Genomic DNA, 24,908 nt, shown 5'->3' on the forward strand with positions numbered 1-24,908 from the left:
CGAAAAACATCAGCAACGTGAAGGTTTACGAGTAAAGCTGGGTTTATAATATCGTTAGCGTAAGCCGCAAGAGGTAAAGTTAAACCGTAACAAGAACACATTAATTTCATTAGAATTCATACTTCACAGAAAGCTAACGTAACACTTCAGATTTACCTTAAAGAAACTATAAATGCACATTTACGATGAAAATTCCTTGTGATGGTCATAGAGAACTGAATTTTCTGTGTCTATTTGGGATATATGACTTTCGTAAATATCCTCAAAATTAACAAAGCTGATTTACGTACCCAGGAAGACAATGACAAATAAACTGATTAACACCGTCTTCACAGCTTCCTCCGTGCTTGCAAGGATTGCTTTTGCATTCGTCTACGTCACTGAGACATCGGGCGTCGTAGTATCCCCGGGGACACTCGCATCTAAAGCCGTTTACCAGGTCTATGCAAACGCCCCCGTTAGCGCAAGGGTTGGAGGAGCATTCATCTATATCGTTTTCGCAATGTCGACCTGTGTAGCCTTGCTTACATTCGCAGGTGTAGCTGCAAAAGGAGTTATATGAATAAATAAAATAAAACAATGATCTAAGAAAGCCAAACGTGGGTTATTGTATTTAAAATGCTGCACAATTGCTGTGGTCGTTCCGATTCCATACTATTCCTAAATATCGCGAATTTCTTTCAAAGTATGGATGAATGCTCTGTTCGAGAGGAGTTCAACCAACTTGTGTTGGTTTGTGGTAAATCCAGCACAAAGGATCAAATTGTTGAGTGTCATTGGAATATTTTCCAATGATATCATTATAACAATCCTTTCCTAATGTGAAAACTAGTCCAAAGGCTAGCTAAAAGGATAACGTGTTTTTATTGTCCCCAATCTGCGATCTTCGACTCTAGGTGCGAAGTAAATAATGTTTTAGGCAATCTAAAAGTTTAGTTTTTGACTGAGCTTATAGAAGCAATAGTAAGTTTAATTGAAATATGCAGCGTGAGTTTCTTTATGATTCCTAAACGGATCATGGAAACTAAAAAAGTTACGAAGTCACCTGAACGAGGAACGAATTGCAGCTCCCCACAAAAAGGAAGGTGAAAATATTTCATTTTTCATTTAAATTTCATGCGACTGTATATTTCGAAATATGAGAGAGTTTAAAAATCGGATGGCCAAAAATCCGGAATTGCGCAGCAGTTTAATTATTGAAAGTATTTTTTCGCAAATTTCAAAATAGAGTAAATTTGCTAAAAACACAAATATAAACATTGCGAAAAAGAACAATGTGATACTTACACATAAAAAGGAAATCCCCTGGAAGGCATGTAAAAAAAGGTTAGTAGTTGTTAAAAGATAAAATTTAAATCGTCCTAATGGTAAAATTGCACATGCTTTCGGTTAGTCATAAGCCCCAACTATAATAATTAGAGGGATCACATCACATTATCCTACCTGTTAATCCCGTCGATACACGTGGCTCCATTCCTGCAGGGATTGCTATAGCACTCGTTGATATTAATCTCGCAATTGGGCCCAGTAGTCCCGGCTTTGCATATGCATTGGTACCCATTGATTAAGTCTTGGCAAGTACCCTCGTATTGGCAGGGATTCGAATCACATTCGTTAAGTTGGTATTGGCATAATCGTCCCATATATCCTATCAGAAAAACAGGAATTTTATTAATATACAGGGTGTCCATTTAACAGCCTCTCGGACTTCTATGAGTTTATTTGTGATTTCATAAAAAAAAAAAACGATTATGGAAATGTATATGAGACTAATGAAGTAAAATTTTAAAATTAGTGGCAATCCCAAAAAAGTGGGATGTCATTCAGGATCATTTTTTTAAATGGCACCATCTGCTTTTTTCGCGTGATAGAATTCCCTCTTGATTCTATGTTAGTTTCTAGATTTTTTTGCTATGGTATGCAGTAATTCAAAACCACGACGTTTTAAAAGAAATTTCAGATATTTGTAGTGCCTCAGGAAAAATTTTAAATCGCAGTGAGCTTAAGTTCAATTTTGATCATTTTAGGATGGATTTTCATGTAAGATCATCTTAGCAGGCACAAATACTCATTTAGCCAAAGATCAATTATATATTAATATAATATAAATTCAAATTAGACAAATCTAATTTTTTGATGTGGATTATTCCTATTTTTTATTTGTGGTGCACGGTACCGCGCTTCATAGTAGGTCTACCGAGATATCTATTAATCGATAATTTTAATAATTTTAATAATTAAATTAGGTATCTAATTAAATCTCCGATTGCACCTCTTACCGAAAGAACATTATCGCTAACAAAACTCACAAATTAAATATTGTCTCTCACACTTAATTGTTCCATTATTAGTAGTAAACATTTATGTAAAATTTTAAAAAAGTCTAATCTGACATAATTAATGTTTTAAAGTCATTTTTTCATATTGTCAGTTATTTTTGTCATTTTATTCCCTGGCTTGCCTCATTACACGAAACAATTTCATAACAAAAACGCATTTTTTAGTTTTCTTGTAGAAATGTTAATATGCAATATTTCTTAATGAAATTTATTAAGTGGCAATTTTAAAGTGCGCTTAATTCAGTGGTGTACTGAGATTTTTTTGGTAAAGAAATCGCTAATATGATTTTTTAAATTTTCGCCTTTTTTCGAAAAATTATACAGTGGGGTTTAATTTTTGTGACAAATACGTTTTCAAAATTTCATAAATTACTAATTATAGAAATGATTTTGCGATTTACTAACCTGGATGGCATTGGCAGGTAAAGGAGTTCTCTCCATCTATGCATTCTCCATAACGACAAGGCGACGACTGGCAGTCGTTGATGTTAACCTCGCAGGAGTTTCCAGTGTAGCCAGGGGGACACTCACAGGTGTATCTGTACATAAACCAATAATTCGATTGGATTAAGCACATCATTTCTCATATCCGAGTATTACTACCTTGCTACAGAATCGTGACATGTTCCACCGTTCATACAGGGTTGACTAGCGCAGTCATCGATATTGAGTTGACACCTCGACCCAGTAAATCCACTCGCACAAGTGCATTTGAAGGAGTTGATCAAATCCTGACAAATGCCTCCATTTAGACAAGGTTTGTCTTTGCATTCGTCGATGTCAATTTCGCACTGGGTGCCTGTGAATCCTGAAAATTTCTTGTAAGTATAATCAGGACATACATATTAATAGATGGGTCCATCGAAACAGGTTCAAATTGTTTCTGAACGAGAGATTATAAGAAAAAAGTAAAAGCCATAATACATTCGGAGACAAAATTTATTTCTTAATATAGTAATGTCGAACTTCCTGTCCGACTTTTCGATCGTCGAACGTTAAACCGTATAAGGCATGGCCAGTTGTGAAGTGTATTTTAATTACCACTGAAGATTGAATTCGTTGCGCAGTGAAGCTGGGAATTTCAAAAGTCTTGGTTAGCACACAACTGAATGCGATTATTTTTTTAATAATATGGCAGAAAATGCAGAATTATTAACATTATAACCTGATTTGAACTTGGAACTCTATAACCCTGACTGAAACAAACAAACATAAGAGGCAATGACTTTTCCACTTGCAAGAAAGATAGTCATTACAAAAAGATTATTTTCAATTACTGTCGGCTCGATAATATGAGGAGGCTCGGTCAGCTCGTACTCGCTTGCATATTAATGGTATATTTTGCATCGTTTTACATCCCAGATTGGTTTGGTGATTTTCTGCAATGGCGTTCAGCTTACGTGTTTTCTACTCTTGAATTAAATTTGATAATAATACGAAAGGTTTGAATAATGTACGAAGAGTTAAATCGGCTGTTTGGACATGAAAATGGCTTTTGCTTTGGGCTGTAGGAGCTGTGTCTGGAGTTGTTCAAACAAGGTGATGATCGTGTTGCTTTTAAATATTGGAAATTGTAGCGAAATTTAAGAAAAGAAAGACAAACACTTGTTATAAAAACATAAATTCCAAATGTGAAAAGTTCAAATTACTGAAGTTTGTGCTAGTGTACTCCAAGTCTGCACCAATTAATTATTTATGAGTTTAAAACAAAGGAAACTCCCAAGAAAACAGCGGTGTTGTATGGTATGTTTTTATACATATAATACACAAGTCGTGTATAAAACCATTTATACAGTAAATTTCTCAACCCTGAGTTTGATTCAAACAGTGAGATTAGAAATTTGGTACATACTTTTAAAAAGTTGACATTTTAGCTCAATTTCTTTTCCCACACATTTGTCAAATTTTGCAACTATCATTGTTCATTAATTATTATAGGGAAAAACATCTACATTCCATAGCGGCTTAAGTTTTTTAATAAATTGGAATAACATATATAGGGTGTTACAAACTGGTAATATATCGAAATCTTCTAGACCACAAAAAATACACGATCGGTTAATTAAATGCAAATTTGCATAATTAAGTGGTCGTTTAGAATCTGCTTTGAGATAGAAAAAATTCCAAACACTTCCTCAGATACAAGCGAAAAACGATTTCGTTCGTTTTCGAAGTCGCGTTTTGAATTTAATTTTTCTTAAATAGTTCTATGATAACTACAAAACAATAACACCCAGTAGATTTTTCTACAATGAAAAAAAGGATGAAGGATTCTATTAATATTAAATTGCTCACATTGTCTTAATTTAACCGGTCTTGTATTTTTTATGTTTTATGCTTTTAATAACATGGGAGAACTTGTAACATATGAATTTGAAAGTCGAATACTACTTAATAAATTTCCAATATTGCATGGTTCTGGCTTATACCATTTTCTAAGAGCGGATTTCTACATTAAGAATATAATACTGGTTAAAACTAAGTTAACAGGCAATTGATACTGATAACACTCTTTGCCACAATAAAAAATTCTAATTCGTATGAATGAAATTCCAAATAGACTGATACCTGACTATTTTCATATTTTATAAGACAGTGAAATTGAGCAAAATCATGCAAATGAACAGAAAAATCTCTATTCAAAAAATTGTATTTCCTAGAACTACAAAACTTTTGGAAACCATCGAAATTTTAAAATTTTCAAATTCATTTGTCAAATGACCTATCAAACTGTTTAAAAAATGTGTCTAAAAGACGCCAGTGCTCAGTCGTGATTTTGAACTTTACAACTGTCAATTTTATATGAAAAAAAAAACAAAAACAAATTAATTTTGTCTGATAGTTTTTGACAAGTGTCAACAATGTCACAATTTTATGGCATACCGTCAAATAACTGGCGTCAAATTATGGCGTTCAAACATTAACACTAGTGTTCACCCAGTGCGGTAATATGTTGGATAGACACAGATTGCCTTTGGCGGACATATTGTTCTTTTACCCTGTGTGCAAATAAGTAGTCCAGACTGCTGTCAAAAATAACTTATCGGTAATCGTGATTTTTATCTGGTTTACCTAAGCTGAACTAACTTGCAGAATACTAACCTACATCATTAATAACAAATTAATTGCGGATTTATAGCTGCGATGTACTTTCAAACGCTTCAAAACTCAGAAAAATTAAGCAAACTAATAATAGCCTTTATTTTCTACCAAACACTTACCTCTAATTTGGAAAACCAATTAAAATCAACTTGAATTACTATATGGTTATTTGACAAGCTTGACAAGTAATGAATTACCTTTAATTCTTGATTGCTAACGTTCAGGATGTACAAACAGATATCAAACATTCATTGTCTACCTCATTAACCCGATGACATAACGTTTGCCATTCTCATGTCTATGGATAAGAAAAGGATAGGGGTACTATACTTCTCCTTCATTACATTTTGGAACTGCGAAATTCGATTTTCGACGAATTATTTCCGGAATACCCGTAGAGACGACCATAAATAACCAAGTTGCATCTGAAATTTGCTAACGGTTCCCATGAAATATGCGATGTGCACCATAAGAAAGACTCGCTCTTTCATAAGTAGACCACGCCTAAGTTGGGTTTTGGTTGGCTTTAGGAAAAGTCACTACGACATTGCAAGATGTACTCTTTCACTAACCGCCCGTAATACTATGCTGATAGTTTCGGCTAAGAAATGAATTCTTCGTTGAACTTATACCTAGCAAAAATGTTGTTTAAATTGCTGATATCCTCTTTCAACAAAGTAGACAATAATTTGGTAATCGAGTGAATACACTACGTTATCGTAAGGCTATGAAGATATATAGCTAACTCATGTAATGCCATGCCCCCAACACCCACGTTAAATGCCTTGAATGCTGATCGCCAACACAACGAAATGAAGTGTTCGATCATGGTAATAAAGGCACATTTGTAATCAACCTTATGCTATAACCTGAATTGGGGAAAAAATATTCCAAGATTCCAGAGCCCCGAGGGTGTCGAGGGCTTAACCGAACCGGTACCAACATCTTACGCCAATTTACTCAAAATGTTGCAATTCGGTAGTCTGCTGTATCATCATCAGTTAAAGATGTCAGGTGTGTTGTGTTGCAAGAAATCTCACAAAGGATTGTTAAAAAAGAACAACTGGAGTAAGTGACCCAGTTTATTTTAATAAGGAGTTTTTAGGAGAATTTGATGAATGTTTATGAATACTTGTTACGAAATACTTGGAGGATTGGTTTTTTTTTTAGCTTAGGTGCCGTTATCCCTGTAGAAATTATAAGGTTATCAATAAGTTCCCCAGTATGACCCAGATTTTACATTGCCATCTTGGGGCAAAATTCTTTTATTTAAGGGAGATCATAACGCTCATATCACATTGCATGGATTGAATCAACTAATTAAAACGACAAACCAATCAGACAGATAATACTTTTTAAGAACAGGTTGCTCTCAACAAGTAGGTGGTATGTAAGATATTACCTTTCACTTCCTTTGTGGATGTTGGTTCGGTTTTAATTGATTGTTATGATATCACGCCCGAAGGTGTTTATTCTCTCTTTTAGTATTATTCATCATTTATGTGCAGTTTGCTTCCTGGCAACATTAATCACTTTTATAGATAAAAAATTGCGGAATAATAATCTCTTGTGTCATCGAATCAATCGCTGTGTAAATATTGAATTTTTGTTTAGGTACTCTCATAAACGTTCAAGATAAACATTTTACACTGCAATTTTGATGAAGGAATTAAAGCGGGACTTGCGAATGGCAATTCATTGGTGCAGTGGTTTTAAAAAAAGTATTATCATGGTTATGGAATACTAGACAGATATACCGGTGTTGTGGTATATAGTGAGATTAAAACTAAATTACGTTCATGTTTATTGCATGTTCTCGGCAATAATATATAAATAGAACAAAAATGCTGTCTTTGTCATGTTCCCTCAATTTTGAGCTTATGGAATTCAGATCTGTATATTGTCATTGTTGGCCAGGCTGACCCATAATTAATTTAATACTCATCATTTATTTACATAAAAAATAATTGCATAATTAGATAATTTGTTGTCTCGTGTAGTAGCAGGAAAGCATTCTTCTGAGTTTATGTTTCAGTCAAAGCTATGTTATATGCTAGTCTTAAACCCCTTTAGAAGTCTGTTGCATAAAAGTGAGCTAAATAACTCAATATACAGGATATTCGGAAAGGTCACGTCATAAATTCTAAAGATTTTAGAGAAAGCTAGAATAATGCCAGTATTTCATATAAAAAAAATTCTATAGGCTTTTGTTACCAAGTTATTCGCTGTTAAAGTAAGAAGTTAAAAAAAGTATTTTCGCTGTAACTTTCAAACAATTTTCATAACAATGAAAATTGGACGGTTTAAATAACTTATAATCGTGATTATTTTCACATGCAAACAGATGTTTCATACATCTTCCTTATACAAGGGAAGTCAAAATTTCTCATTTAAATACATTTATGTTTTTTAGCGGATTGACGAAGAAATTGTTGACATGTATGGTTCATGTTGACAATAAAATACGATTTTCTCAAAAACAGTACAAGATGTCGATTAAAGCAAGGTACATCATTTTTTTAAGGAAAATTATGAAAAAATATTGATTTCTTCAACTCACTAAAAAAATGAAGGAATCTAAATGAGAAATTTTGACTTTCCTTGTATAAGGAAGACATATGAAACATTTTTTTACGTATGCAAATAAGCACGACTATGAGTTATTTAAATCACCCAACTTTCAGTGCTATCATAAAAATTGTTTGAAAGTTACAGTAGAAATACTTTCTTTAACTTCTTACTTTGAGAGCGAATACCTTAGTAACAAAGGCCGCTAAGACCTTTTTTTAAATGAATACTAGCATTATTTTAGCTTTCTCTATAATCCCTAGAATTTATGACATGACCTTGGACCCATCGGACAACCTGTATATTATTGAATTAGAATATTATTGTTATAAATTTCATGATTTAAATGGGGATTCCGGCTCAAATGGATTGATATCATTTTATCATCTCAGAGTACTCTTCTGTGAATAAGGGTGACCTTTAATGCCTTTTTAAAGTCTCTGTATATTATTGTTGAAAATGGGACACATAATGAAACAAAGTCATACAAAATAAACAAACTAAGAAGCAAATAAATAAATGACTTTTATTGTGTAATATTGATATAGAATCGTTAGCAAAGTTGTGAATTTTCATCAAATCAGAATCAATCGAATACTTTACCCAATCGCATCAAACTGGAATACGAATTCACTGGATATCGAGAGTGATATTGAGTAAGCGACATTAAACCATTTCAATCATGAGTTGAAATCCCACTACCGTGCTCAATCATAATGTTATCGCCTCTACAAGGTTTGGAGAAAGCTGAATATTGTATAAGTTACCGAGTTCTTGTTTTGTAACCGGCTCTCCTGCGAGTTAAACCTCTATAAAAATTCCCTGAGGTGGTTGCGCATCGGGATGAATTAATGGTCGCATTTGGCAGAAGTAATAGTTGTGCAACTGTTGAGCAATTGATTGGAATTGGAAACAAAAATGGCACACATACAATTTAAAGGTATTTGATAGGTAGTATGTTACTCAGCATAAATCCCAACACTTACACAATTATTGACTCCGCTGAAAGTGGTAAAACCGTATTGAGCAGAAAAATTAAAGGTAAAGGAAGTTTGTATACTAATATGTTTAATCGTTAGATTACGATTTGTAGTTATCCGAATAAATGAAAATCACTTCGTCTAACTGAACATTTATTTGAATGATAGTAGAAAAATTCGTATACGTAATTCGAGCACGAAGTATTGTCGCCCTCGAGAAATATCTGCCTTCTGCTTCGCTTCCAGAGTCCTCTCATTGAACGACAGTACATATCTATACAACATACGACAATGCATACCACTTTAAGTGTGAGTAATTATATTGTCAATCCAACTTTCAGAAGTTACTGCAACATTTTATTACTTACAACCATAAAGGAACCGTAAGCATATAAACACACATTAATGAAGAACTGGGGTTTGAACATCATAAAAAAGCTATAAATCAGCCCAACAATAACACATCACGTTATTATCTCTTAGAACGCGAAGGTGGTACTTACTTCTTCGCTTTATTGCCGAACAGTTGCAAATGGCCCTCGTCAACAGCGTTTTAACTACCCTTAGAATTCCGAAATCAAGTTGCCCGCAATGAAGTCTATACGATTTTGTTATTTACACGTTTTTCTGTCGACTAAGTATTAACACATTCCTTGAATGTATACGAAATTATTCATTAATGACCTTCATTAATAGATAATTTCGCTTATGATTTGATAAGTGCCCTTTATATGCATGTCAGATGATCAACATGAGCCATTTATTTAGATTTCCATTTTAGACCTTAAAATTTTTCAATCTCAGACGAAAGAATATATATAACTTATATACAAAGTATATATGTTTACTTTGTATACTTTGTATATATATTATAGTAGTATAAATATAAAGTAAGTGGAGTGACTTTTTAATTCCGAACGTAATAGTTTCAATGTTTTTTTATGTGTTAGTCTTGTTTGCTAAGGAACCTACTAAGAAATCTTAAAAGAGTTTATTATACGCCAAAAGAATTTACTGTACTGCTATTATTATGAATCATTCTTTTTACCTGATACAGTTATATGTTCATTTACCCCTAGAAATATTGCATTACCTATGTGATATGCACAGTGTACGTGACGATAGACAGAACATGAAACCAAGAGTAGAAACGGCATTATTTTATTATAAAAAGCTAGGAGTGTCGTAATGCAGTTAGTTAATAAGTTGACTTTGATGTAGATGCTTAAACTTTCAAAAGAAAAATTTTTAAAAACTAAAAATCTCAAGTCCGAGACGAAACTGGCGTAGTCGATAGGATCCTTTCGGAAAACTGTCTACAAGTGATCGATCAGGAAAAATCGTGAAGTTGAATCACTCATTCTTCTGACTTCGGGATTAGTGATACCTGTGGCAGTGTTTTCCTGTGTTAACAGTTTAGAAAGGATCAGAATAGCAACATCGAAGTTCTTATAACTCCTGGCGTTCAAGACGAATTCCAGCAGGACGAATTGGTATAGCTAGCGTCCACTACGAGCGATTATTGGTGCTTTGGACAGTGCAACTCTTTTTCATCAAAATCGTTCGATACAGAAAAAAGACTTGAGGCAAGATTTACTGTAAGTTTCGATTTGTTCTCTTATAGTTGTATAGCCTGTTAATTAAGCATAAAATCTAATCTATCAAGACAAACCAATAGGTGTAGTGACATTACCGAACTATATGAAAAAATTCCAGAAATCCACAGTTAAGTGACATAACATACCCCAAATCAATTACACATAAAAGAAGTAAAGGAACTCAAAGTAACCTAAATACTAGTGAAACTCAAGAAAATCTAGAATTTCCTACTAATACAAATAGCTATAGTACCAGGAACAGTGTTAATTTAAGTAATATAGCTGACGCGTTACGTTTGACCGTCATTTTATTGAAAACATTTGACGGAACACCCTCAAAATTAGAGACTTTTGTCAATCAAATCGACACATTTCATAAACGCTATTATAATGCAGATCCCTCACAGCAAGAATATGTTGATTTAGTTATTAAATCTAAGATTATAGGTAAGGCTGAAGATTTCTTCTTAACGCGTCCAGATTTGCAAAATTGGAGTGATATTAAAAAGGAACTTAGACAAAAATTCAGCGACTCTCTCACAAGAACAAATCTCCGGCAACAATTGATATTTCTCACAAGGAAAAATAAATCAACCCAAGACTGTGTACTAAAATTAAAAGCATTAGTAACTCAAATTAATACAAAACTATATACGGAAATCAATAACATGGAAGCACTAACAATTTTAATTTCGCAAAACGAGCCTACAGCTACACAGAATTTACTCGCCAATATTTCAAGTGACTTGCGAACATTATTAATCGTTCAGAATCCCCAGAATTTAGATCATGCAATAGAAATAATTAATAATTATGAAATTCTAACAAGTCCAAGTAATTTAAAAAATAATTATCTTCAAAATCAAAACAAACCAAAACAACCGATTGAATTTCAAACAAACGTTCCTAGATTCAACGGGACTAGACCTCCTACATTTATTTCCCCTCACAATACAAGACCGCAATTTAAAATCCACTATCAAACCCCAAATTTATTCAGACAACCTTTCAATCAACCATCTTGCTCTAACCAAAGAGTCATGCCCAGTCAGAGCCCCAAGACTCAGATGCCTCAACCTATGTCCAGTGTCAACACCATTCCCCCTTCACATAGAAATTTTGGCCAAACAAGATATCCCCAAAATGCATCTTAAGCGAACCCGAATCAGTCGTTTATAAAGAAACCTAACTTTACATTCAGAGAGCTAACTCATGTGGAAAACGACCAAGATAACGAAGCTCCTTTTGATACACAATCAAATTCTACAGACGAGTACTTTAAATACCCCAATGGTAAGAAATACCCTGATGACGAAGGATATTTCCAAGATAACGAGAGTGAGTAATCTAGAACCGCTAATGACCAAGTGGAAAAATTTCATATGACGGCCTCCAATTCGAACAAACGATAAATCTCAATACTTTCCAAGTAAATCAATTATCCTTCATTGAACTTCCAAACCAAATACGTCTATTAATAGATACAGACTCACACTTCACTCACACAACACTCTTCAATTGTAGAAATGCTCTACTCAGAACCGATCGTCCCTTATGTCAATACCTTACACACTTGCGCAGGAACAAGAAAAACTACATCGAAAGCAACAATTTCCCCCTTTTCTTGTTATGGTATTTCAAAACCAATCAAGTTCATTCTGTACCCCTTCCATGATTATTATGATGGTATACTAGGAATTAAAGATATGAGGAAACTAAATCGAACCATAGACCTAAAAAACAAACAACTAAAAAATGATCATTTAACAGTACCCCTCAAATTCCGAACTAACTTCAACGAGTATAAAATAGAAATCCCTGGCAGAACAATCCAACCAGTCTCGTTTAAGACAAAACTTCCCAATAATTCTACATGGCTAATACCACATTATCGAGACGGAACTATACCCAGCCCAGGTGGTGCGAGAATAGTGAAGTCGCCACTGTTTACATCAGTCGAAGTTAGTAAATTATAAATGTTTGTCTACGGCCAAATTATTCTGAATTTATGAAAATATATTCAATTGTTTTTCTCAGAATGAGCCTGAATTCCGATTTTGGACCCTCACTATATTTACTAATTATGGAGTATATTTTGGTGAGGTCATCTGTGACCACACTAGTATTTCATTGAGGGGATCAAGATTACTTTCTGGCTACAGCGGAAGCGCAGGTAGGTAGATTTTTTTTATATTCAACGCAACTCATCTATATCTACAAAAATTAACTACAGATGCAAGAGTTACTGAATCATACCAGCAAGGATCCCTACAAATCAGGACAAAACACCTCAAAAGGCAATCAACAGATGCGAATTGTTCTCGAGTTGTACATATAGATAGAAAACGTTGACTAATATCGTTCTACACATATGTATGTATCTATTCTTATAGAAAAGTCCTCTTTACGATTGAATTCAAGTGTTTGGAAATATGAAAGTAGAACAAACTGTAGGGTTTATCTGATCCCTTTTCGTGATTACTTAGTATTGAAATAGTTGTTTTCCTTACAAGTGCTAAAAGCCATACTTTTCTCAAAATTTATAAATAATATTTTTTCTTCGACCATATTCTAACTTTAGATATTTGTGTGACGCAGAATACTCTGTTTGATGACCATAAATCGATATGGGATAATATAATATAAAACGAACCTTATGGGTAATTAACATGAAAATAATTCTATTAACTGACCCAACAGACCACGAAATATGTAATTACTCGTAAATATAATGAAAATTTGCGACATTTTACCAATATTGTGAATGAGATTTCACTCGTCAGGAGCGAACAAATGAAGTTTTGAAAGTGTTTCTATCAACTGTAATAGTCTTGATGGCTATAGTAGTAAGGCGTCTTATTAAAAGTGATAAAATACAAAAATCATCTGACAGGTTTTATTCAAAGATTCGCAGATTTGACAAACCCTAGAACTATAAACGGAATATTAAACTATGAAAGGACCATAGTAATTAACAATATTGGGAATAAAACAGTGATCATAATAGTCATATCGTAAATCTTACAAATCATAAATGGTGAGTTCTTTTCACTGAAATAGGGATCAAGGGAAGTTCAGCGTTTATTAAAAAAATAAATCTACTGCATCAATCAATTTCAAGTAAATAGCTCAGTGATTATGAGAATTTCCACGTACAACTGGGACGCTGGTATTAGAAGCAAAGAAGGAGGGGTTTATGACGATCTTAAAAAAAAGTTCAGATGTTTCTGATGAGTAGTAGGACGATTCATTAATAATATAATTAATAAATTCTAATATCCTAAACCTAAATCCAAATTTTTATGATTTTTTAAAACATTTATTGATAAGTGTATTTCGTAACGACTAAGTGTAGTTAAAACGATTTTATTTTGTTTTGTTAAAATTGGGAAAAATACCTATTTGTGTAATCAGTTAGGAAATGCATGATTTCGTGTAAGAAGCGAAGTGTAGTCTTACAAAGTATGATACGAGTTACATAAAGTAGTATTTCCTAATAAGTTTCATACAAGTTTTTTTTTCTTTGCCGTACATTGTAAAAATCATAAGAAAAAGACAGATTTGGATAAATTAAAACTACACCATCTGTCTGTAAAAATACAAATACAGTATAATCCATTTATAATGAACTCGCATGTAATGAACTGATTTTCAAGTCCCAAATTAACCATATATAAAATCATAAGTAAAACCCTCGGACAAGATGGACTTGTTTGTAATAGACTCTCGCTTATAGCGAACCAAAATTGTTTATTTCGTCTATCATAACCGAGGTTTATTCGGGAGTTCCCCGGTACGACCGTTTCTGATGCATGCGTAAGCAAAATTTTATTCCAGCTCGCCTTTTATAGTTGATCTGTGTATGTTATCCGGTACGCCTTATTTGTTTTTAAATTTTTTTAAAAATGGCTAAAAGTATAAAACGGGCATTTACGTTACACGAAAAACTAACAATTATAAATGATATTGAGAAAGGATTGTCTCAATCATTCGTGTGTTCAAAAATGGGATTAAAAAAGTCCACAGTGTCAAATATTTGGAAAAATCGTGATAAAATTAAAAATGATTGGAAAACTAATGACCAAAAGAAAAAAATGCGTTTGCCTTTACACTCCCGGGTTGACGAAATATTATTTAAGTGGTTTCAACAAAAAAGAGCGAATAATTTCCCAATAAGTGGACCAATGTTACAAATGAAGGCAGAGGAATTTGGAAAAATGATTGGTGATGACTTCAAATGCAGCTCTGGATGGCTTGATCGTTTTAAAAAAAGGCATAACATTGTGTTTGGAAAAATATGTGGCGAGTCGGCCTCAGTAGATAAAAATATTACAGATGAGGGGCTGGTTCGTGTTTGGCCTTTGATAAGTAATGATTATACAGAAGAAAATATATTTAACGCCGACGAAACAGGGATTTTTTATAAAATGTTGCCGAATAAAACACATAAGTTAAAAGGTGAAAGTTGTAGTGGAGGAAAAATGTCTAAATATAAGTAATTAAATTATAGGTAAGTGAAAAATGTTAACATTTTTATTTTGAGTTGTATTAAGAATTTGATTTTCGGTATTTTAGGAAAATTTCAAAATCCTAGGTGTTTTAAAAACATTAATAGTCTTCCTATTGACTATTATTGGAACGACAAGGCATGGATGACGTCGTCAATTTTTACAGATTATTTTAAAAAATGGGACCAAGAACTTCTTAAAGAAAAAACAAAAATATTTTGGTTAGTTGATAACTGTCCAGCCCATCCGGACGTTAAACTGCATAACATAAAGCTTTTTTTTCCACCCAATGTGACGTCAGTTTTGCAGCCCATGGACCAGGGTGTAATTTTGAATTTAAAGCAAATTTACAGAAAACAAACGTTGATGAAACTCTTGGAGACTCAGGATAATATTAACATCAAAAGTGTTACTATTTTAGATGCTATAAATTTATTAAGCCTAGCGTGGGATGAAGTTTCTACGCAAACTATCAGTAATTGTTTTCGCCATTCCGGCTTATCAAAAACAATATCTTCTAATATGGAATTTGATCCAGAGGGTGATATTCCATTGGCTCAATTAATAAGAGAAAACAGATTTATGAACTCAGTGAATTTTGATGATTTTGATAAAAATGTTGTTGTAAGAGAACAATTAGCTGATACAGACTTAGTAAATCAAGAACTTCAAGAAGAAACAACCGAAGATATTGAAGATGGTGATACTGAAGGAGAAACTGTTGTTACTACAAAAGAGGCTCTTAATTGTGTACACACTTTACAACAATATTTCCTTCAGCAAGAGGACAGCAATGAGTTTTTTTCTAAATTATATAAAATTGAACTGCATTTGCAGAAGATTTACATTAAAAAAATCTTTATTCAAAGGAAAATAACCGATTTCCTTGAGAAATAATTATGAATAATGTAAACATTTTTTAAATTTTTGTTCAATTAGGCATTAAAACGCATTTTTTTAAAGTTATGTATGTAATTTGTTTGATTCTTATAAGATAGACACTCGGATATAATAAACTAAATCTCTCGGTCCCCTCAAGTTCATTATAAACGGATTGTACTGTATTATTATTCCTGTCTAATTTTTTAGTTGTATTATGAAATGAAGGTACTTATCTGCTTTACTTCGCAACTAGTTACGAAATTAAATTAAATTAATCTCCGTTTCGAATATCAAAACTGTCACTTTATTTGTCAAAATTGAAAAAAAATTGTCTCCCATACAAAAAGCGCCATTTTATATGACACATCAGAATTAGACCTTTTTAATAAATGATAATTAACATGTGTGAACCTAAAAAAGGTAAGATTGTTACCTTAAAAATTAATTTCGTGACAGCTCTGTGCAATTTACTCTCGCTTTCAAAAAAGCCCCTAATAGTGATTTGACAAGGAATTTTACTTTTCTTGCTTAACGAGCGGTGTTGCTAGGGATTAGTTTGCTTTTGAGACGTGCCGTTTATTTAATATTCAGGTGTTTATTTATTGATGTTTAATTCACTCCACACTCTATTTTGAGATAAGCAGACGTGCCTTTTCAAATTAGATATCCCTTTTATTTTGGAACAAATGAATATATCCAAAGAAAGTAAACAAAAGGGTAAAAGAAGTACATATAAGGTGAACATACTTGGATTATTTGGATAGGAATGTCCAAAACCCAGGACGCCCAAAGGCAACATCATAAAAAATATAAGAACGTCACTGTGTGTTCTCAAAAATGTACCTTATGGAACGGCTAATAAAATTGCAATGTTTTATTAAATAACAGAGTTACACATAATCATTTTTTTAAGTTGTCAAAAATCCAAACACGCTCCAATCTCAGTTGCTAATGAAAATAGAACTATGACATTTTTACTAATGAGTATTTCTCAAAATTTTAGTCTATAAAATCTACAGGGTGTTAAAAAAGGGTGTAAAATATTTATAGTAGTAATAGTATGGATCAAAATAAATCTAAAAAAATTATTGAACATGGGTCCGCAAAGTGATGGTTTCGGAAACTTAGAAAGTTACTCTTTCTTGAAACATTTGTAATTATTTATTATTTATTATGTAAAGACAAACAAAAGTTATTCTTTTTTACTGCTTTTTTAAAATTTTGCAATAACTTGCGATAGTTTGCTGTTTATTGTAACGCAGAATTAACCGACATGCACTTCATGTATGGTGGCGCTAACGGCATTGCCACTGAAGCGCGAACATCTTTATACCGAGGCTTATCCAAATCGCCAGATTCCTTTACATCATTTGTTTGGAAGAATTCACCAAATGTTGTGTGATACCAGTTCATTGAGCAAACAATGGTATTTATCCGGAAGATCAAGATCGGTATTTACTTTTAGAGCAGAAGAAGAAATTCTAGCACGGATAGAGTATAATCCGGGGACGAGTGGGCCGAAGATATCAGCTCAGGTAGGAGTTGGTACTCCCATTGTTTGGAAAATCCTCCACAAACAGCTGCTTTATCCGTACCATGTACAACGAATACACGCCTTAAACCTACTTGACCATCAAGCACGTTTAATTTTTTACCGCTGGTTTCTACGCAATGATGTTTGAACACTCCCGTTTTCTTGCCAATATTCCTTTTACTGATGAAGCCGGGTTCACACAAAATAAGGTTATTTATTAATTTTCACAATACGTATATTTGAACCAACGAAAATCCCCTTGCTACAATGGAATCTGGATATTAGACACGTTTTTTTTGTAACATTTGAATAGGTATTGTAGGAGATTGGTTCCTAGGTGTTGTTGTTTTATCGAACCGATTAATAGATATTGCTTACCTAAACTTTCTGCAGAACACATTGGGTTATCTTTTGGCTAACCTTCTTTTTGACTAACAAATGTGATTCCGATATGATGGTGCTCTAGCTCATTTTTCGATTGCCGTTAGAGAGTATTTACATCAAATTTTTCCACGTAAACATATAGGAAGGAACAAACCCGTATTGTAGCCTGCGCAAGATTGCCTGATTTAAACCCTCTAGATTTATTTTTTGGGTATATTTGGAAACATTAGTTTATGGTACTCCTTAAACAGCTTTAAACAGATGCAGCTACGAATTAATAAAAAATGTCAAAAATCGGAACCAATGAGAGGGTTTTAAAAAGAGCTAAATATCCTTCTAACAAAGATGTCGTGCCTGCTTAGGAATGGAAGGAGGGCACTTTAAACATCTTATGTAACTTTATTTTTTGTTTTTGCTAAAAACTTCTTTTATTTGTTTGTACATGATAAATAAATAATAAATAATTGCAAATAAACGTCCCAAAAAAGAATAACCTTCCATATCTCCGAAACCGTTACTCTGCGGATCCACATTTACTAAGACTTTTCTGTTTATTTTGGTCCATACTATTACCTCTTTAAACATCTTACATTCTTTTTTAACACCCTGTATATCAGTGTTTCTCTATCTACAAGGTGTTTGTAAAATATTTTTACAATGAGGTGCCCCAAGTTGATGGGATCAAAACAATTCAATAAACCACTTTTTTTTTTCAAATTGAAAGAAAGATCTTTAGGTGGCCAATGACCCTGTACATGTAAAAACCTTTTTTTGAATGTCGCATGGGAAAGGCGTCACCAAACAGTATACGGAAAAGCTATTATGTATGCTGTAAACCTGTTTAACAGAATAACTTGTAGTAATGGGAATTTTCAATATATTAATATGTAATTGGTTAAATTATGATTTGTCTAGTTAGAAACTCAAATTAACATCAGATGCCTTTTTCTAATATTTATTTGATTGTAGAAACAATCATACGTGCAGCTCAAGCATAGTCTTATCGGTTTCAAGAAATACTCTTATATTTATTTTTTCTCCTCGAGCCACAACTTAACACTTTGCGCTCTGAGTATATAAACAGCAGTTACATTTTGACGAGAATCGAGATTATTAGAACATCGAATTTATTTGAATAAATGGTACTCTCCATAAAAATCAATTCAATGGATATTTACTTCGGGCTTTACATAAAGCAAGGCAATCTAAGTCCTTTTGCAAGCATCGCAACAGCTTCTGTCAGTGTCGTTACCCTTCATCAGCATCATTATCATCATATTATTCATGACTTAAAGAGATGTCAATGGCATTTAATCCGCCTGTCCAACTTTTCGAAACATCCCGGTACAAAACTCGCCCGAGTGCAACGTGAATGCTTTACCAAATTCAGAAATCTAGAGAAGCCTGTTTCGATGGCGTTTAAGCTGATCGTTAGTGGAAAATATTTGTACGATCGTTCACTCGAATTCTGCAAATTAATCGAGAATTTCTTTAAACCCATTATTGTCAGCAGAGTAAAATGAGCATCCGTTTAACGACTTTTAAAATGTTTTACAGACACTTACCGGGCATGCAGACGCATCTGAACGTCCCGGGATCGTCCAGGCATGATCCATCGTTGTGACATGGATGGGACTCGCACTCGTTGACATTAGTTTCGCATCTGGGTCCTGTGAAACCCTGGGTACAGTTACAAGCAAAGGATCCGGGAGTATTTACGCATATTCCATCATGTTCGCAAGGCGAACCTAAAATAAAATACAAAGGTTTGTTAGTTCACAATGGAAAGTTCGATAGCCTAAGATCGTGAGCGAGGGCTTAGAACAGAGAATCTTTGAGATGCAGTTGATGTTGTCGACCTTAAACCAAACATAATCGATTTTTTGTTATTCAAATGATTGTCTTTTACCGTGAATAGAAGAATTATTCACGCATTAAACTGGAGAATCTTAAAGTAAATAAGGTTTTGAAAGACTGGAGAATACTCATTAGACTTGATATAGTTTTTAGGTCCCATTACGAAAGTCCCAGATAAAAGACAACGGTACTATTATTAATGTCAGGACATTCGACAATACCTTTGACACGTCATAATATTAATACGTGTACCCTCTTTTGAATACGCTCTTTGTGTGGTAACAGATTGTCATGAGAAACAGTTACTCGTACATTGTACACTTTAAGCAGCTGGACGCTAATTAGCAGGTCAAAATTAAGACTTTCTACAATAAACTTATTGTTATTTAGTGCTTCTGTAACAAGTGGCGGTACATAAATTACGGTTTACTTAAGTGGTCCTCTAGTTCAATAATATTATTAATAAAGTTTGGTATCGTTCCATTAACGAGAATATTCCCGATTAAATTAAGTAATAATTAGTTAAGTAGTTAAACGAGTCTGGTAGTCAAGATAATTGATCTTCAGGTCTCCCAGGTCGATGTGTTTATTGGAAATTGGCAATCGGTTGTCAATTAGCCAGAGCAAACGGGGTCAAAGTGAAAAAAAATAATTTCCCACGAATACAGAACAAACCATTGACGAACCTTCAGAGGTAGTTCTTTGAGCTTTCGATTTAAAGCAAAAACTGGTCAGAAATATGTTGATTTCGATGGGAACTTAAATAATTATCACCAGATTTGCAGTCCCACAAGTATGCAAAGCGATGCAATGGCGACTGTCAAACAATAACGTCCTCCAATTGTACGGGGGCGTTGTTTGACATAACGTTGTCGTCACGATTCCATTAGCTCAAGAAAGAGTCTCCAAGGCACAAACATTTGCGTTTCCTATTGAATTTCAATACCAATGGGTACGCCCTCGCGCCTTTTCAGCTAATATCTCAGGACTGGTCAGAGGTGAGCCCGCTAATTGCGTTCAAGTGTCGGTGTCGCTAATAATAAGGCGGACTAAGTGTCTGCTGTCTCGGGCTCATCTTGTCAGTCACCGAATGATGTGTCGAAAATGATTCTTCATGTTGAATAATCCATTTGTCTTTTTGGATGTGTACTGTCGTCATTACAACACGATGGGATTCATTGCATCGAAACTCGCAGGTCTAACGAACACTCAGAAGATGGTGGGAGAATGCAATGTAATTATTACTCATAAAGGTGTCGAACAGATCTGATTTTAAACATCATGGGTCGAGGGTTCCGTTTTAATGCTAAAGTGAGATTTTATCGACATTATTCCAGACTGTCCGACATAAGACAGACAGAGAGATTTTTATTTGAACTAACTGTAGTGCTTTAATTATAATCTGTAACAAATTAAACGCACGTCGTTTCAAACTGTAACGTTGAAAATTTTAATATTAGATACTTAAAGCACATCATAAACGGAAACGTACCTGACTACCGTAAGCGCAGAAGGATCCTTCTTACGTTCGACTTGAACAGTTGTGTAAAATAGAGTTAAAGTAAAGCTACACGTATCAAGATACTTATATTCGACATATTATATGTTTTAGCGTTACTCCTTGGTGTAAATGTTCCTATAAGCGAATCCTTCAGGCATTTTGACGAACTCTATATTTTGTGGATTTCAGTTTCAAAAGAAATACTTGAAGAATAACTTGGAAACACATTTGAAGAACACACTTTCAGCACCGACATTGGTTTAACAAGCAATCAATGTTTCTAATCGGATGACTATTTGACATTTTTTGTCCTTTAAATGTGGAATTACTCGATTAGCATATTAAGAATCTAGGGTCTACCCAGGGAATGTGCGTGCTCGAATCGTTACGTTCAACGTAAACGTAAAATTGGATTTACGTCTGACACTATGTCATTTTGGACGGATACGGGTAGTTCGTGGTCTTGCTTTAAGTGCCTATTCACTGCCAATGCTGTGTTATTTAAAGTACATAAATAAGAAAAAAAATGAACCGTTTGAAAACAAATGTTCAATTTGTTAATAAAAGAGCATTCTCTAATAACAAATACCTTGAGTTACACAGTAACTTTCTTATTTTTTAACTTAAAAACAAATCAGTTCTCGAATCACCATTAATCTCACATTAGCTATGTGGGCTTGATGAGAGTTTTTAACGGTAGGCAACACTAGGTATTTCATCTGGTTGGTTTAATGGAAATATAGGCTTCGTAGTAACTGTAGGGCTCCACGAATGATGATTGGTTCAGATTCTAAAGGTCTTAGAACAGAGTCGTCTATTTTATGACAAAAATCTGAAGAAGTGTATTAGAAGCAATATTTCCTTAGCCGAATTGAAGGCAGTGAAGTACCATATCAGGAAAGAATGTCTGTTTGAAGTCTTGCGCACTGTGAATGTAATTATAATTGACTATTTAATTGTTACATGTCTCACAACACTAGTGAAAAAACGTGAAACAGTTAAGCTGACAATGGAGGTTATCCGGAATTATTCTCGATTATGACGGATCCAACGTAGAATCGTTCTTGATTACAATTTAACAAAGAGTTGTCAGGACAATTTTTTTCTAGATAAATACTTCTGACTGAAATCGTACCACCTAAGGCAAATCAAAATAAATATAGCTTCTCGTCTTTACGCCTCACAAAGACATATGGCAATGTCAGTCAGGTTAATTCAGGTTAATAGTAAGTAGGTTAATAGTGAGTGACAAGGATTGTTGTCAGAAACAAACTGCGCAGTTGCATTTTGTGTACTTGCATGCCCGATAAAATGAGAAGAGCGAAATTTAAATTAACAATTGTGTAAAAGCTGTAATGTTTCGTTATGCGTTTGGTTTTGTTCATTTATGAGAACTAACTATCTGCTCTAACGTGAGGCATACCTTGAGGTAAAAAATGTTAAATTAAATTCAAGAATAAGTGAAAACAAGATCAATTTCGGTCAATTCTCGTTAGCTCGGCCTAATTGGCAGTATAAGGCAATTGACAGAAGTAACGCAATACGCAAAATGTAGGAAAATATCGAATAAGGGCGTAGATTAATCGCATATTACGTCGTAATTTTGTATGGTGTGCTGGTTGAAAGGCGGCCAAGTAATTTCTGGAGGTATATCTGAATGTCAGTTGGACATGATTTGTTGGTAAAATTAGACGCACTTACGTTCTTACTTCTACCTTTTAAAACAAAAGTTACTCAACATACAAAGTATTGACAACGGAGGCCATCAGTAACATCAATTAGAGTGAACTTCAATTACTGACAAAATTCTAATTTGCAGCTGCAATTGCAATTTTTCAATTTTCATTCGTCATTGCTGTGACAGAACTTTCATGTTTAATAAATACGGGTTAGGTCATATCATGTAACACATAATGTGTCATCTTCATTATCGAATGACTTTACTTAAATCTTCCGGCAGAGATGTATTTAATATTTTAAGATGTCATGGTCTTTTTACTTTGTTGAGAACATTATTATTAACAAAGTGGGTGTCAGGGTTTACTCTGTCAAAACGCCCCCATTTTACTATTATAACACTCTGGTATATCACAAACTCTGTTCTGACATGATCCCAACAAGATCTTGGAACCCTTGACACCTGAGAATTTCGAACACACTCCAGATGTAGTTCAAGTGAGACGGATAAATAATCCAAGTAAAACTTCTGTGATCTTCTTTAATTGTTAATAAAAACACTCACAAAATATAGTCGTTCCTAAAAAATTAAAATAAATTAAGTGTGTGCGTAGATTCACCATTTCAATGAGAGAAATCCGGCAAAAACAAAAAAGAGTAAAACTGTGCTAGGAATTATGTATCTCTTACTGCTCTTGGTGTTCTCACACCGTTACTTTTCAAACGTAAAATACACGTAAGGAAACGATATGGTCACGGATATTAGTCTTCACACTCTGGTGTTCATATTATTATACATATATTTGACGAGTAAGCATGCGCCTTGTATTTTATTTAACCCGATGTCAAGCTCAACACAAAATAAATAAGGCAGATCGAGTATATGTATACAGGGTATCCCTGAAAGGTCTATATAACCCTCTACCAGGTAGAGTACAGCTCAAAATAAGTGAATTTAACTAACCTTGCCTAAGTCCAAAAGTTGATAATAACCGAGATACAGGGTGTCAAATGTGAAAAAATAAATCGCATTTTCTTTAAAACGTCTCCACTACTTCGAACTAATTTCACGAAATTTTGTGTTCGAGAAGTTCTCGGGATGAGAAATTCAAATTTATCGACGATAACGGCGTATCTTCTAGAGGGCGCCACAAGTGGCTATTTCAATACATTTAAATGGCTAAAACTTTTTTGTGCCATGGTGTATGTCGCTTTGAGTTTCAGAAAATTTCCGAATACAAAATTTGGTGAAACTAGTTCAAAGTAGTGGAGGCGTATTAAAGGAAATGTGATTTATTTTTTTACATTTGACACTCTATATCTCGGTTATTATCAACTTTTGAACTTAGACAAGTCTAGTTAAATCGACTTGTTTTGAACTGTACTCTACCTAGTAAAGCGCATCCCCGTATCCACTTTTTAGGTGTATATACAGTTAAAGCACATCTTCGGCACTACGTCATAGCTGGTCTTCTTAGGTTATTTTCCACACCATCTTGAAAGTCGGAGTTTAGTTCCCAAAAAGTGATAATGTCTAATTCTAATAAGAGAGAGGCCATTGTGGTTGCACTATCCACGAAACTATAGTGATATCGTTTCCTTTACGATTGGCCCACTATCTCACTATAGATAGAGCAATGGATAAGATGTCGGGGACACAACGCTGGCAATATCAAATTATTGTGGAGAAATAAGATTTATAGTGCTACTAGTGGAAGTAAAAACATTTTTCGTTTTTTTCGTAGGAAGTTTGGTTGTAAAAGTCACATCCGCACATACATTGTACTGAGATTAGTGTCTGTTGTAGAACTATCAAGATATTGTATAAATGAAGCAGTAATCCTTACAACCGCTCACTAAATTGGGAAATAACAATAGTAACGTCGATATGAGTAGTTTTCGCTTTGTAATACATTCGGAAAGCTTATTGAGTAATTACACACACCTGAAATAAGCTCAACTCTGTTCAGCGAACAAA

General features: G+C 33.8%; 1 protein-coding gene across 1 annotated transcript in view; it reads right to left on the reverse strand.

Moving 5' to 3' along the window:
* Positions 1-24,908, reverse strand: part of N (neurogenic locus Notch protein) — a 121,599-nt gene that overhangs the window by 12,729 nt on the left and 83,962 nt on the right. Inside the window, exons 8-12 of the mRNA XM_066403795.1 lie at positions 19,461-19,643; positions 2,943-3,147; positions 2,745-2,878; positions 1,444-1,648; positions 291-542 (exon numbers count right to left, since the gene is read on the reverse strand). Of these exons, the coding sequence (XP_066259892.1) occupies positions 291-542; positions 1,444-1,648; positions 2,745-2,878; positions 2,943-3,147; positions 19,461-19,643 (979 nt within the window). The remainder of the gene's footprint in view (positions 1-290; positions 543-1,443; positions 1,649-2,744; positions 2,879-2,942; positions 3,148-19,460; positions 19,644-24,908) is intronic.

This window comes from Euwallacea similis, chromosome 31, assembly GCF_039881205.1.
Source record: "Euwallacea similis isolate ESF13 chromosome 31, ESF131.1, whole genome shotgun sequence".
Taxonomy (NCBI): domain Eukaryota; kingdom Metazoa; phylum Arthropoda; class Insecta; order Coleoptera; family Curculionidae; genus Euwallacea; species Euwallacea similis.